This window comes from Artibeus jamaicensis, unplaced genomic scaffold (assembly GCF_021234435.1).
Source record: "Artibeus jamaicensis isolate MK-2021 breed Jamaican fruit bat unplaced genomic scaffold, CSHL_Jam_final scaffold_1689, whole genome shotgun sequence".
Classification (NCBI taxonomy): Eukaryota; Metazoa; Chordata; class Mammalia; order Chiroptera; family Phyllostomidae; genus Artibeus; species Artibeus jamaicensis.
In genome coordinates, this window is record NW_026522029.1 from 276496 (window position 1) to 292275 (window position 15780).

At 44.7% G+C, this 15780-nt stretch overlaps 1 protein-coding gene across 14 annotated transcripts in view; it reads right to left on the reverse strand.

The window, feature by feature from the left end:
• Positions 1–15780, reverse strand: part of PDE4DIP (phosphodiesterase 4D interacting protein) — a 200672-nt gene that overhangs the window by 112434 nt on the left and 72458 nt on the right. For 12 of the 14 annotated variants that reach the window (XM_053656061.1, XM_053656051.1, XM_053656056.1 and 9 more), the window contains exon 4: positions 12377–12487. In XM_053656061.1, the coding sequence (XP_053512036.1) occupies positions 12377–12487 (111 nt within the window). The other 2 variants (XM_053656058.1, XM_053656059.1) reach the window with 2 other exon arrangements.

Sequence of the window (15780 nt, forward strand, 5' to 3'; positions counted from 1 at the left end):
ACAAGACCTGTTTTCCTCCTGACCATTTATTTTCCTCCATCTTCCAACGACTCAGAGGCACTGGTGACATACGCCAACACACCTTGAGGAAGAAGGGTTAGGAGAAAAGAGAAGAGGGCCAGCTGAGGTGGAGAGAGCCTGAGGTGGAGTTCCAGTACTAATCGACATCACCACCATCCACCTGTAGCAATTCAGGCAAGTCTGCCGTGTGGCCCCTCAACAACCACGCTTTCCACAGGCGAGGACACCCCTGTGCTCTCAGTGCCAGCTTTCAGAGGCTGGCAGGGACCAGTCATTACTACTCTCACTCTAGTACTCTGAGGCTGCAAATGGTTTGGCAGCAAGCTGGGCCGCTCCCCAGTCCCACGGCCTAGAACGGATCAGAGAGAGAGGCACTTTGAATAGAGTGTGCCCCATCTGAGAGGGTCTGCTCACCTGAGCCCCAGAGGTCCCCTACCTCCCTCTGATGTCTGTGCCAGGAAGACCCTAGGGTCCAGCTCTGGACTCAGGAGTTCCTGACCTTGGGCCAGAGTGATGACACCTTGAGGCACGAACTGACTTGTGCCAGGTTTCTGCTTGGTCCTGAGCACAGACTCAGTTTGACTAGAGAGAATCTGGATGGGGAGGTAGAACAGTGCATCGGAGAGAGGCAGCCACTGTGGCTCCCAGAGGAAGCCTGGGAACCTCTCAAGAACAAGTGACCTGGAAGGACTTGCCTATTCCTGGCCCTCAGCCAGGGCTGAGAGTCCCCTTTTGCAGCTCCAGGTCTTGGCCTTGCTGCCGGCAGCCTCCCTGCACTTACCCAGGGGCCTCGGAGCAGGCTTCTTCCTCAAGCCTCCATGTGGGCTCCCTGAGGCCCCAAGCACTTAACAACATGGAGAGGTGGCCTCCTGACCTTCATGACAGTGGGCCTTGTATGAGGTTGGGAGACGAAAAGTTGGCACTACAAGGCAGCCAGTGCCTTTTATTTACTCCCAACCTCTTCAAGCCAAGTTTCTAAATAACGGGGATGGTAACTGCCCAGTGTGGCCCAAAGTCTGTTCTCAAGTTGCTTGGCAAAAGGCCACCTGGCCTATTACTCAGCTGTGCACGGAACAGCATGTACCAAGTCTTTCGGTGTGTGGGCTGTTTAGTGGCCATTCAACATGACAGGATGGACTTCTTTCCAGGTTGCACCAGCCTCCACTCAGTGCCTTCAACGTGTATAACAGCACCGCGTTTTGCTGTGAAGTTTGTGAATTTGAACTTGCTTAGAGGAGATGGCAAATGCCAGAGCAAGAAGCAGAGATTCAAAAAAATGTTCCCAGGGGCTTTGGAAACACAAACGAAACTCCTAGGGAAGGCATATATAAGCTGAGGAACTACGTAACTAAATGTTTTCTTCTGGCAGCAGGCATGGGGTACAGAGTCATTTATCTATAATTACTCTGGCTCCTGCTGTGAATACTCTATTTTAGCCCCAGCTGTGCAGAGGAAAAGAAAGTCTAAATTTTTAACAAGCACATAAACCCCCTAAAACTTTGCTGAAGACCAAGGGAGTCATTGCAAGTGCTGGGGTTCTAGTTCTCACCTGACCATTAATTTGCTGTATGACCTGAGGCAAGTTACTTTACTATTCAGGCCTCCACTTCTTTATCTTTAAAATCAATGGCTTACTCACTAGGGAAAGCGGAAAGGATGGTACATAAGAACTCTCTATATTATTTTTGCAACTTTTCGGTCAGTCAAAAATTGTTTTAAAATAAAAGGCTTTCTTAAAAAGTGAAAGGATTATATAGATTATCTTCAAGATCCTCTTGAGCTCTAAACTGTAATTCTAAGTTATATTTAAAGTAAATCTCTTTCCAGGTATACAAATACATATCAAAGCAGCTTTTACCCATTCCTCCTACCACACAGAAGATGCTGATTAGCCCCAGCACAAACCTATTTTCTGCTTTTAGCATATCCCCAGCAAAAACTGAATTCTCTAAAAACACATTAAAAACGCTCCATCCTTATCCACTTTGTTCCTACAAAGGAGTCAATTCATCGAGTAGGGAAAAGCTGTTTCTGACAGTCCCTGCTTACAGAATCTCTGTTTTCCCCTAGCAACTGGGCTAATTATAACCCAGCTACCTGGTAACAGCACTAGACTTTCCCGACACTGGCTGCTGCGGTGTTAAAGCCGCCTCAGCTCTGCTGGCACCTCCCGCACTGAGAAGGCATCAGAGGAGCTGAGAGACTGGGGGGAGGGAGGCGGGCAACGACCTAAACTGGGATGAGTATCCAGAGAGGCTGTTCAGAATCACAGAACCTCCCCATGCCAACATGCCCCACCAGCATAGCACAGAGCGGCGACCTACAAAACTCACTGCCAGACACATGATTTTCCCCCAGAGACCACAGTGTGCATTCGGGGTTGCTCTTGGTGCTGTACAGTCTACAGGTCTGGACAAATGTGTAATGACACGTAGCCACCATGATAGTATCCTGCAGAACAGTCTCACTCACCTAAGAGTTTTCTATGCTCTGTCCCCGCCCCCTCGCTCCAAGCCCCTGGCAACTACTGATCTTTTTACTGTCCCCACCGTGTGTTTGGCCTGTCTGCCCTGCTTTCCTGTCTTACCTTCCTCCAGTCTCTCTTCCCCACCCACCAGAGCGATCTAGGTGTTCTCAGCTATTTGAAGCCTATCAACCGCTCCTTAATCATCCTCAGGCTAAAGTCTACATTCTTTAAAAAGGTACATTGCCTGGGGGAGTGGAGCGGCTGGTGACGGGTGGAGGTAGGCACAGGGGGATAAAGTGGGACAACTGTCATAGTATAATCAATGAATTATGAACACATACAAAAATAAATAAAATAAAATGGCACAAAGGATTATGCCCTGCATACCTTACAGCCTTATTCTGAATTTCTACTACTTAGATTCATTAACACAAAACCACTTTAATTCTCCATGCGGCCCCTGTGGCTTCTTGCCTCCAGGCCCGCATTTCTGCAAAACCGCTCTGTCCACCCTGTCATCCACCCACCAACTCTGCACACAGCTCAGTTTCTGCTTTTCGCCACACCCTCTCACTTGTGTTCTATTAATCTTTGAATCCCCAACTTCTAGCATCAGACTTGGAATATCGCAGGTAGCCAATTAATGTTTATTGGTGAGTGAAGGGATAAATCCAAAGCTCTCCGTGATCTGACCCCTGCTTACCTCTCCAGACTCATCTTACCACCACCACCAGCCTTACCACACGTCCAGCCCAACTGAATGCCCAGCGCCGCCCCAAGCACACAGCACTTGTCCATGCCTCTGTGTGCTTTTTCCTCTGTCTGAAGGGTTTTCCCCCCATTCCTTGTTGTGCTGATTATGCTTCAAGATTCAATGGAAACTTTACACACTTGGCAGGGCCTTTCCTGGTAGATTTTATTGTTCCCCTTAGCACTGCAGAACGGTCTGTACTTACCTCTATGGAAGCCCTTACTATACCATTTTTATATTTGTTAGTATCTTTCTCCACCAACACTGAGCATGGCAGCTGGCTCCTAGCAGAGCATCAACAGACCTTTTGAAGGAATTCGTGAATGTGTGTGTGCAACAGATGGCCAAGCTGATAATGCAAATAAGGGAAACATTTGAGACAGGAATTTTAAATGCCTCCAACTACTTCATGCTCCTTCTACCAGTGTGTAAACCAGGAGGTACCCCACTAATAAAAAGAAGAGGCTCTTTTTAAAAGCTCATGGAACAATATAAATTAGGGAGACACAGGTAAGGAGATAACTGAACGTGAATTAGCATTAAATCAGGCTCCAGGATTTAGTTTTAGATTTATCTCCTAGTGATTGCAAATAAAAGGTCCCAAGTATTCAATGGAAAAAATCTCTTCTTCCCAACAGGCAAGTATTATGACTTCTAATTAAAACCTTTAAAACATGAAAAAAAGTTTTATTAAGCAGAAACAGGAAATAAAGTCGTGTTAGTCAAGGGTCCCACAGTTTTTATAAGTAAGTAGGACAGTTATGGGAAAGTTGCTTTAAAAACTTTTTCAGTGTGGTACTGTATATGTAACATAAAATTGATTATTTTAACCACTGTTAAGTAACTGTTCAGTGGCATCACGTACATTCCTACAGTTGTGCAACCACCCACCTCCAGACGTTTTCCTCCAGCTGACTACACCCATTAAATAACTTCCCGTCTGCACACCCTGCCCATACCCCGCTACTCCACTGACCTGGCAACAGCCATTCTGATCTTTGTCTCTGTGAATTTGACTACTTGAGGTACCTCACATAGTTGGAACCATTTAATATCTGTCCTTTTGTGACTGCTTTATTTCACCTCACATCACATTCTCAAAGTTCATCCATGTTGTAATGTGTGTCAGAATTTCCTTCTTTTTTAAGGCTGCATAATATTCCATTACACGTGTACAGCATCTTTTGTTTACCCATTCCTCCATCAGTGAGCACTTAGGTTGCTTTTACCTTTTGGCTGTTGTGAATAACGCTGCTGTGAACTCGGGTGTGCAAACACGTGCTCGAGTTCCTGGGTTCAGTTCCTCAGGGTATAAACTGAAAGATGGAATTCATTGTTGGCGCACGTGACCACTCTACGTTTCCTTTTCTGAGGAACCACCACACCCCGTCCGCAGTGGTTACTCCACTTTGCATTCCCAACCAGCTGAGCACAGGGTTTACCGTTTTTTCCGCATCCTGGTTAACACATATCGTTTTCTTTTTCATTTGTTTGTTTGTTTGTTTTGTCTTGTTTTGATGAGAACCACCTTGATAGGTGTGAGGTTTAAACTTTTTAAACCAAGGACGTAAAGGTTACCACAATTTAATGAATGGACTCCCCCTACTTTCTTCCCACTGCCACTCCCAAGAAGAGGACGTGGACAAGCCTGCCTGCGCCGGCCTCCGAAAGCGAGAACAAGGCGTGGGCACCCGTGGCTGCACAGACGTGGGCACACACCTCTGTGTTCACACACCTCTGTGTTCACACCAGGCTTCCAGAGAAGGGCTTAAAACAGTTTGGCCAAATTAGGGGTTTTTCCCCAACATTTTTAATTTATTTTTAAAATTTATTTTAGAGAAAGAAAGGAAGAATGAGAGGAAGAGAGAAACATCAATTTGTTGTTCCATGTAGGTGCCATGTATTTATGTATGTGCCCTGGTTGATTCTTGTTTGTGCCCTGACTGGGGATCGAACTCACAACCTTTGCATATCAGGACGATGCTCTAACCAACTGAGCCCCAGCCAGGACCATAGCCAAAGTAATTTTTATTTTTCTCTCTTTACTTATAGTTCTCCTTTCCCTACTATGTACATTTCTTTAAGTTCACATCAGTAAACTATAGGGAAAAGAAACTTCGACAGCTAATTAAACAAGGTATCCAACTGTGAAAATAAAAGAGAGTTAACTCTAACAGACATAAGAACACCGTTCACTGCAACAGTAGCTGCAATAGCACTTTGGAGAATAATCTCAGAAGTGCATATCCTCCAGGTAAGCAGGACACTAATAACCCTTTACATTCATTTAACATTAAAACACGAGTTAGGAGTCCGCACAGGGGAGGACGGCAGGACAGGAATCCACGGCTCCCCTTCAGGAAACTGAGGCTCAAAGACGTTGCGGACACGGTCAAAGACATCGCTAGGAAAAGGTAGACTCAGAATTCAGGTTTTCTGATTTGAGTCTGAAACTTGAGTCCCTACATTTAGATTTCCCTCAAAGACACTGTCTTTCTGCCTTTGCAGAACGAGCCCCCCCCCCCCCCATTGCTCAGCTGGTTGGAGCATCCTCCATACACTAAAAAAAGGGTGCGGGCTCATTCCCTGGGCGGGGAACATGGGGGGGGGGGGCAACTGATAGGTGTTTCTCTCTCACATCAATGTTCCTCTCTCTCCTTCTCTCTCTCTCCCTCCCTCCATTCCTCTCCCTCTAAAATCAATTTAAAAACATCTACTCAGAAAAAAATGAAAAACATACCCTCAGGTTAAGATTCAAAATAATTAAACATGATACTATCTTTCTGTAATTGCCTTCCATTGGTTCAAGTAAAAGCCATATAGCCTGACTGAGCACCCTGGCACTTCACAGAACTGCTAGGTGCTTAGCAAGGAGCAGTATACTAAAGTAACGGTATACCTCGTATACACTATTAAAGTAACAGTATACTTCACATATACTGCTACTCATCATATTGCCCAAAGCCTAAAGAAAATCAGGCTAGAACTAAAGAAAATCAGCGTGGGAAAAACAAATTTAACAAAGAGAGTAGATCTTAAAAGTGTTCATCACAAGAAAACCGATCTTTGTGAGTCTGTGTGGCAGTGTATGTTAACTGGACTTACTGTGGCTACCATTTCACAATATGTACTTTCACTGAATCATTATGTTGCATATCTGAAACTAATATGTCAATCTATCTCAATGAGATAGATTTAAAACATTTTAAAGACTGTTTATTCATTTTTAGAGAGAAGGGAAGGGAGGGAGAGAAAGAGAGGGAGAGAAACATTGGTGTGAGAGAGAAACGTCAATCAGTTGCCTCTTGCTTGTGTCCTGACCAGGAGAGAACCCGAAACCCAGGCATGTGCCCTTGACCCGGAATCGAAGCAGTGACCTTTCACTTCATGGGCCACCACCCAAACAACCAAGCCACACAGGTCAGGGCTTGAAAAATCTTTTTAAAGCTGAATTTAGAAACAGACCAAATTATATCAGAAAGTACTGAACCAAAATGATAAGACATACTGAATTATAACCAATCAGTCATAATAATTTTTATAAAAGGAAAGGACTTGTACCATTAATAAATAAAATGCTATCTTAAAAAAAAAGAAATTTAGCAAACCCAGCCTTTCTTATCTATTGTCGTTGAGGAAAGAATTCGTGTTTGAGGGTAACCGTAAATCTGCTACAATAGCGGCACTTCACATTATGTTCTTTATAAATGGGAAAACTAGATTGAAGAAATGAAACAAGAAGCATAAATGATCCCAAACCCACTACTGAAAACAAAGAAACGAATTTAGAACCTAAAAAATGGTCCAGATCAAATATGTCCAGTAACTGAACTTATCTGGATAATTTTTTCATCTCTCAATTTGTCACAATAAGGGCAAATATTTTTTCAGGACTTACTACATGATAGGTATCATACTGATTTCAACTAACTGGCTTATTTAATCCTCCTCCAGACCCTCTAAGATAGGTGCTGTTACAACACTCACTTCAGCTCAGAGAAATTATAGTCTTTGTCCAAGTGAACACAGGGAGCAAGTGGTAAACCAGGATTCCATCTTGGGTCTGTCTGGTTTATAACTTTAAGCTGCTAAGCCCAGTGACAGCTGAATAGTAGAAATGATGAAAATCTGGTAGGCAAGTAGTATCTGCTCACCACAATTTTAAAAACCTAGCTGCATAAATATGCTATGGATAAACTTCAAAGTTTGTCCAGGAAAAATATCATTTGACTTCCAAGATAAGAAACCATGGCTCAGAGAACCCAGGAAAGGTACAGCCCACACAATCATGGAAGGCAACTACTGCAACTCCTGTCTGAAGCCACATTCACTTTAACCTTCTAATGTCCATTGTGTCACTAAACATCGACTCTGTCTGGTCCAGGAAGACAACCTTCGGGTTCTTCGGATATTTTTGTAACTGGACCTGGCCCGGTCAGATTTTAAATTCCATTCTAGAATCTTTTTAAAAGCGCCTTAATAATAATGCATTGAAGTTTAGCAAATAAGTACTCATTGTAAGGCAAAACACAGTGGATGGTGTCCTTGTGTGTTGTTTGAGGGTTGGGTGTTTGCCACACAGCAGTGGATTTCATAAATTCCAGGGCTGAACATATTTCTAGTGGCACACACTCAGCTATGATGAGAAGATGCAGGATTAATCAACATCGAGGAAATCAACCAAGTTGCCACCCAGAAATTATTTCCCAGAGCAGCTGCAGTCAGAAATGTGAACAAGCCCTTCTCCACAGGAGAGGGCCATCCATACTCAGCTGTGGGCCAGTCACAGCATTTTCTCTCTTTACTTTGCACCAGAATCAGGACCTAGGTGTACTGCAATGGTTTCTTTCTTTAGTTACTTGTTCCAAATTCTTCCCCCAAAACTGGACTTACAATTACTATTTGCTACCAAGAGGGGGCAGTGGCACCTAATCAGGTAGGTAGGTACATGTACCAGTTTTTCTGTGCTGAAGGTAAGTAGGCTCATTATGTTTGTTTCTAGTTATTTACAAAAATTGAAACTTAAAGGATGGTTTAAACACTCAGCAGAGAAGTACCCACTCTTACAGAACCGATTTTTATATACAATTTAATACACTTTTATTAGTCTGTGGTTAGCATGTGTTGATTATTTCTGAATTCTCTGAACAGCTTGAAAAAGAGAAACTCTTATTTTATTTACTTGCTTTGAGGTTGATCCTTCTAAGTTTTCATATAACTCTTAATGCTTCTCTTGCAATTAATTAAAATCCTTATGAATTGTATCTATTTTAGTTTCTCCCTTAATCAACTACTTGCCACTTGGAAAGACAAAAGGACCCTCTTGCTCCAGTCCTTTTCTCCGTAAGTTCCCGGTACTTCCCTTCTCTGCTGTCATCATTGTAGAAAGCTCCACTGTCTCTCCTTCAGACGGTGATTTTTCACTCCTAAGTACAAACGTCTCGACAAAATGTAAAGTGGCAGAAATATGTAAAATAATTAAATAATTACTCTCTACAAGGCTTACGAGTTTCCCAAACATTGGTTTTTATTTAAAAGAATTGTGCATACAACACCCAAATTATTGCAGATTCTAACTCAGTTGGTGTGATTTAATGTTTTTACTCTATTCAAAGAAGTATCCTTCTAACACTAAAGAAAAATCTGAGTCACATGACTTAGCACGTGATGATGCAATGCACATCACCCCTGATGTCTCTTCACCCACACGGCTGTTATTTAATCAACCTAATCTTGTGGCAGGAGTCATGATGTGACTAAAAAGAGTGAATGTAAGACACCGTTGGGGCCCAGGACAGGACACCCCAAAATATCCCACAACAGCATCTTGGTTACTTTGAATTACAGTTGCAGCGGGTACCAGAAGGGCCCCCTGACCCGCTCTGTCTCATTGAATGCAGAAAATAAATCTCCAGGGTGGAAGATGTCTTCCCCCACCTGGAAGACACCCCTTATCACTAGAGTTAAGCAACTCAGAACTGAAAAGTCTATGTAAACAAATATTGTTGGTGCGTTTCTAATACTACTTTGTTTCAATTCCTCTTCAATGAACACCCAAACTTTGTAGAGGTTCTTTTCTAATGAACACCAAGTTTTTCTCTGACCTGTAAATCTCTCACATTATATTGTTTCTTTGTTTAAAAGATGCCTGGTTTGAGAATTTCTTTGAGCCTCATTTTATTTTTTTAAAGATGTTATTTATTTATTTATTTTTAGAGAGCAGGGAAGGGTGGGGAAAGGAGAGGGCGAGAAGCAAGGATGTGAGAAAGACTGATCGGCTACCTCACATATGCGCCCCAACCAGGGACCAAACCAGCAACCTAGGCACGTGCCCTGGCTGGGAATAGAACTGGCGACCTTTCATTTTGCTGCACGATGCCCCATCAACTGAGCCACACTGGTTAGGGCTGAGCCTCATTTTATGACCTGGGCATCATATTGTGATTCTCTCATACACATGTATTAAATTGTTTTTTTTTTTTCCCTGTTGATCTAGTTTTGTGTCAATTAGTGCAGCTATAAGAACTAAAGAAGCTGGGTGGGATGGGGAGGTCTCCCCTTTCATAACAACACATTCATGGGAATGTTTGAGATTAAAAGAGCTAAACCTCATCCTCATTTTTAAATATCGTAGTAACTATTACTACTAGCGGACATATAACTAGTACCCCTTCGTATATGTATGAAGCTATGAAGTTTAACAAAGTGGTTGAATATCTTTTTAGTTAATCTTTATGGCTGTATTTCTAATAAAAAAATAAAATGAGGCTCAAAGAAATTCTCAAACCAGGCATCTTTTAAACAAAGAAACAGTATCTGTGAGAAATTTACAGGTCAGAGAAAGTTGGTGTTCATTAGAAAGGAATGTCTGTAAAGTTTGGGTGTTCATCAAAGAGGAATCCAAACAAAGTAGTATTAGAAACAGCCATAAAGATTATTTATTCATACTCTCAACAAATAACTTTCAGCGTCTGTTGTGGAGTGCATTGCTCTTAATGCCAGTTCTATGGGGGCTGGAACAAGCCCCGAGAGGTTCAATTACCTGACCATGACCCCTGGTTGTTCAGGGCTCCTGCTGTGGTGGTTTTCTAAGTCCTTGTCCTTTCATCAACACAAAACTGCGCTGGTTTCCATCAATCCCTCATCGCTATGTCGAGAATAATGCTATCGAACATCGCTATGTTCATAATCTCACATCGCTATGTGAGAGAATAATTCCAATTATGGAGTTAATGATTACTCACGGCTTTATGTGTTCTGTTTCCCGAATAAGAGCATTTTAACTTAAGGCTTTAGTTTTTCCCAAGTCCTTGGATGAGTAAGTGACAGGTGGAACGAACAAAGATCTGGTGAGAAGGGAAATACGGCGACACAGTAGTTTGAGATCCTTCAAATCAAGTGGTGCCAGTAGCTGCCTGACTGTACTTAACACTGAGAAGAGACTAGGCCATGTCTAAATGGGACTAGTGGCAACACTGGTCTCACAAAATGGTTGTCACCTCTGCACGTGACAACGTCCTGTAACCATTCCCTCCCCTCCCCACAGCAGCTCCTATAGCCATTTCTTTTTTAAGAGAAAGACACATTGGTCAGTTACCTCCTCCTGTATGTGTCCTGACTGGGGGTTGAACCCAAAACCTTTTGGTGCACGCGGACGATGCCCCACCCCACTGAGCCACCAGGCCAGGGCACCTCCTATAATCCTCATCCCACTTCTCCAGTACAACAACCGTGCCCCTGCACACCCCACCCAAAGTGCTCACTGCAGAGCAGATGGGGAGATGAAATGAGTCCCAACGTCTAAGAAACTACTCTTCTTTCTGCCTTGCTTTGGGGACGGTCGATGGAAAAATGTTCCCCTCTCTGCACAGCAACCCAATTCATCCCCTATTTCCACCCAGAAGCAAATACTGCCTCCCCCTCTGTCCATCTCTCTGAGCCACCAATGTCCCTCAGCAACATCCTCCACCACACCTGGTGGCTCCATTAGGGCACATCACTACTTAGCCCATAGAAAAGATGAAAGGTAACTGTAGACCAGTATGGGGAAAATTCCGATTAAAACATAGAAATCCAGGAAGGAAAGAAAATAGGGCTAAATCCCCCCCAGGCTGGCTGTTCACATTAGTTGATCTACCAAATAATCACTTGGGTTTCATGGACACTAGTCACTCCTCTGCTCCAGATACTAGCGAGCAGCCTGTGATGCTTCCCACAGCACGTAGGGACAATGATCATGGCTGTAGTCTCCTGGTGGCAACAGCCCAGCTGGAGATTTAGAATCTATGATAAAGTCACAGGTGACCAGCTCCAGGTCACTCAGGCCACTTCAGTGCCTGCCCAGACACTGAGAGGGCCGTGGAGACCAATATTGTGGAAACCAGTTAGGACGCTTAATCCTTATGACCCGCAGCCCGGTGTCCTGTTACCAAGGTGCTGTCTCATCTCACCCCGGAGGCAGCCAACCCCCTCCAGCTCCCTTCCCCACCCCAATCACTCAGCTGTCAGTCAAGACAGCTCTCCCTCAGGGAAGCCACCATTTCCCCTCCCCACTTTCCTGCATTTTAAGGTTGTCTGTTGCTAAGACTGAAAATGCCTAAGATTCTGTCTTAAACTTTATCTGCATAGCGATCTTCCCAAACAAGCATGAATTTCTCAAGCAACAAAAATGCCCTCAACCGCTGCCCTTTTCTCCACAGCATCATTCTCTGCTTCCCTGGGGCCAGAGCTAGAAGGGGCTCTTCTCCACCGGTGTGGGTGTTCTGGCAATTTCTGCCTCAGTCACCTGTGGGGCTCCATTTAAAATGCACATTTCCAGGCTCCCCACCCATTACTAAGTCATAATCCCTGGGGGTGAGGCCGGAGTCTACATTTTAAACCAGCTCCCAAGGCGACTGGATTGTTCTGCAAAGTTCCGCACCAGAGTCTGATAGCCTCTGATTTAATTCAGTTCCCCGTCTTCACAGCGAGAAAGTAGAAAACAGGCACAAAGCAAGTGGCATGGGCTTGTCCAAGGTCACACGGCGTCAAGGTGAGCAGTCCAGGCCTGGAACCCACCTCTCTCGCTCATCCACAGGGCTAGGAAGAGCCTGGAATACCCACGCGCGGCCCAGCGGCGCCCGCGCTCCCGCACTCACCCGCCTGTAGATGTCCTCCCGGCTGGCCTCATACTTCTGCTGCATACGCTCCTCCAGGAAGTAAATGCGCAGCTTGAGGCTGAAGTTCTCCTTCTTCAGGTCATTGAGGTGCTGGGACAGAGTGCGATATCCATTAGACATGGTGGGCAACCCATGGGGAGGAGCTGGCCCAGTCACCCCTTCACCCCAGGAACGTGGTGCGGCTGCACCGTGGCATGAAGCGAGTGGCCGGGGGCTGCGAGGCTACGGCGACATGGCCCGGTGGCTCGTGCTGTCTCGGGGACCTGGGACCGGGCTCGCTGCTCTGGGTGCTGGAGCGCAGCGCACTTTCCTTTTTTACCTCGGGGAGATATTTGCGGAATCCCTGACAGAGGAACATGCTGCGTGAACTCAGACACAAGTGGTGTAACCCGACTCCGGGCCAGGACTGCGAGCTGCCACCCTCCCAGAGCCTCCCAGGTCCAACTGCAGGCAGTTCGCGGGTTCTCGGAAAAGAGAGGGGAGTGACCCCTAGAAGCTTCCAGGAAATGGGGGACGGGAGTAATTCAAGGGGATGGTGGGGTTTCAAACAAGACAGGGAAAGGAAGGGGGTAGGTGGGCGGGGGGGGGGGGGGTGGGGCGTTAAGCCCCGGGTGGCTGGTTTGCATAATAAAACTCAACCAAATGTGGCCAAAAGCAAGAGATGAAGATCACTCGTACACCAAATGGTGATCACATGTCAAATAGCCCCTTTCTGTCAGGTGGAAATCTTCAAGGGCTACTAGCCAGAGGGGTCCCTCATTTCCTTTGACGGTCCCAACGTTCACCTCTAATCAGTTCCTTCTCAGTTTTTCTCCCCTGACTTTTCGATGCCAGAGATGCTTAAATCAATAGCCTTTATTACCATGAGCTCCCCTATACACGCCAGAGGAAAAAGCGAACCTTCTCGTTCACCGGAATCTATGCAAGTTCTGTTTACCAGTTGCGCAAGCTCAGAAAACGCCAGGGTCAAAGGCTCCTTCCCTCAAGGGATGTGGGGAAGAGGCGGGGGAGGGGACGGAGGGCGGGAGGCGTCAGCCAGGAGCCCAGAGATTTGGGCCAGTCCCTGGTTCTTAACTCAGGCACCTGCCAAGTGGAGCCAAGCACTCGCCACCAGATCCTGCTCCTAAAGCAACTTAAGATCCTTGAATGACAGCTGCAACATTAGCAGGAAGTGTTATTTATACCACATCACACAGGACACGGAAAGTGACTGACCAGGAGACACACACGCCAGACCCAGGTTCTTGGTTGCAGTCAGTAATAGGTTGAGAAAAATTAATATTAACATCCACGATAAAGGAGACTGAGAAGTTTATACTTAATTCAAATTCTCACTTTCTCCCCAACCCACCTGCTCTTCATTCATCTAATTCTTTCTTAACTGTTCATAATGATTCTGAGCAACATCTCCTGAGTCCCCACCAGGTAGTACATTGGGCATGAGGGATACGAAGGTGAAGACAGTCCCACCCCTCAAAGAACTACATAGACACAGGTGCCTGTTTTACAACATTCTCCTCCAGGCTTGTGTTAGTCACACTTTTTACACTTCATACTTCAGTCTAGCACACACATAAGTGAAGTGGAAGTTTCACAAAGTAATGTCACCATCACTGCGTGTGACACAGGCTGATGTTATCGAGTCTAATTTCTCTTCCTGGGGTGGTCCACTGAACTGATGTCAGGCCACACTGACATTTCCACCTCGGGTTTGAAAAGCACTGAAATCTATGGGAACCCAGAAGACAAAGTGTTTAATTCTCACTGAGCTGATGACAGGAAACTTCATTTGAAGTTGCACTTGCCCTTCACTTTGAAAGAAAGAGTCTGAGTGGATAGAGTGGTCTCAGGATGGCGTAATTAGAACTGAGCAGTCTCTCAAACGGGTCTGAATTATAAGTAGTCAACTCACTTTTTTTTTTTACCATAGACTGTTGACAGCTTAAGACAAAATATTAATCATTGAAAAATGTAGACATTTAGTTAACATCGCCCTCCACCAAAAAAGATGTGAGGTTAACACCCCAAAACAATATAGACATTTAAAATTCATTTAGCTATTTTCATAAAGTCAATGCTCAGAATGAATGAATGTCATTTTAGGCTTAGTGTGAGGGAAAGTCTGAATTGAAAATCAAGATCCTTTTCTGGTCCCAGCTCTCTTACTAAAGAGTCCTATGACCTTAGGACACTTCTCCAGAGGCCTAACTGTGCTCATTTGTAAAATGAAGTGGTTGGAACCCAAGTGATTTTTAAGGCACTTTATCGGTCTAAGCTGCTTCAGGAATAACTTAGTTATTATCGCCTTCATTCTGCACAAGAGCAATCAGGGTGCTGGATTTGTGACTAGTGTTTGATAATGTTTTCCTGCCTACTTGGTTTCTTTTGTCAAGTGAGATAACTTAACAAAAGCTTCATGAAAAGTAAAGCTGCATAAGGATGCAGGGTGTCCTTCACCAGCCTAGACAGCTCTTTCTGCATGTTAATGCCTATTTCCTCTGATGCCCTGTGATCCTTTGTTCTTCTCTCCGGCTCCTTTTCTGACTTTTGCTGCTCTTTAAAGTAAATTCTTAAATGATGGTTAGTCCTCAGCCTTCCGTTTTTCTCCTCATACTTTCTCCCTTTGAGATTTTATCCACTTTTAGGACTATCAATTTTGCCTCCTAAACAACCCCCAAATCTCCAACCAAGTCTACATTCCATACATTTTGCTAGAGAGTTCAGGTTCAATGTCCCAATCTCACAACAAACCCCACGGCGGAAACATTTTCACTGTTTCCAATGTGCCAGTCTCGTTTCACATCTGCCAGATTCACTGCAGTCATCTGCTCTCTGTATTATAGTTCTTACAATATGTTTTATTGGTTATGCTATTATAGTTATCTCGGTTTTTTTCCTCCCCTTTATTCCCCTCCACCTTGTACCCCCCCTCCCACCAGCATTTCCCAGCCCCTTAGTTCATGTCCATGGGTCACACATGTAAGTTCTTTGGCTTCCCCACTTCCTATACTATTCTTAACCTCCCCCTGTCTATTTTGTACCTAAGGTTTTTATGTCTTCAAAACTCAGACCTCACCCTGTCATCTCTCTTACTTAAAACCCTTATCGGGCATCTCATCCCTCTCAGAATTAAAGGATAAAAAAACCCATCCCACTCCCTCAAAACCCCCTGCCTCACTCTGCAGTCCCTCATTCGAATCCCACCCTAACAAAGCAGTCCCCGCTACCCCAGCCTGGGAAGATTTCATCTTCTTTTGAGCTCCTAAGAGAAATCTTTGCATCTGGCAAGTGTTCACATGCTGCCTCATGATACTGCTTTTCTGTTGTCTTGAAGGGTCATGCACACCCTTTTAAGACATTTAACTTGTGTATTTCTGTTTCTC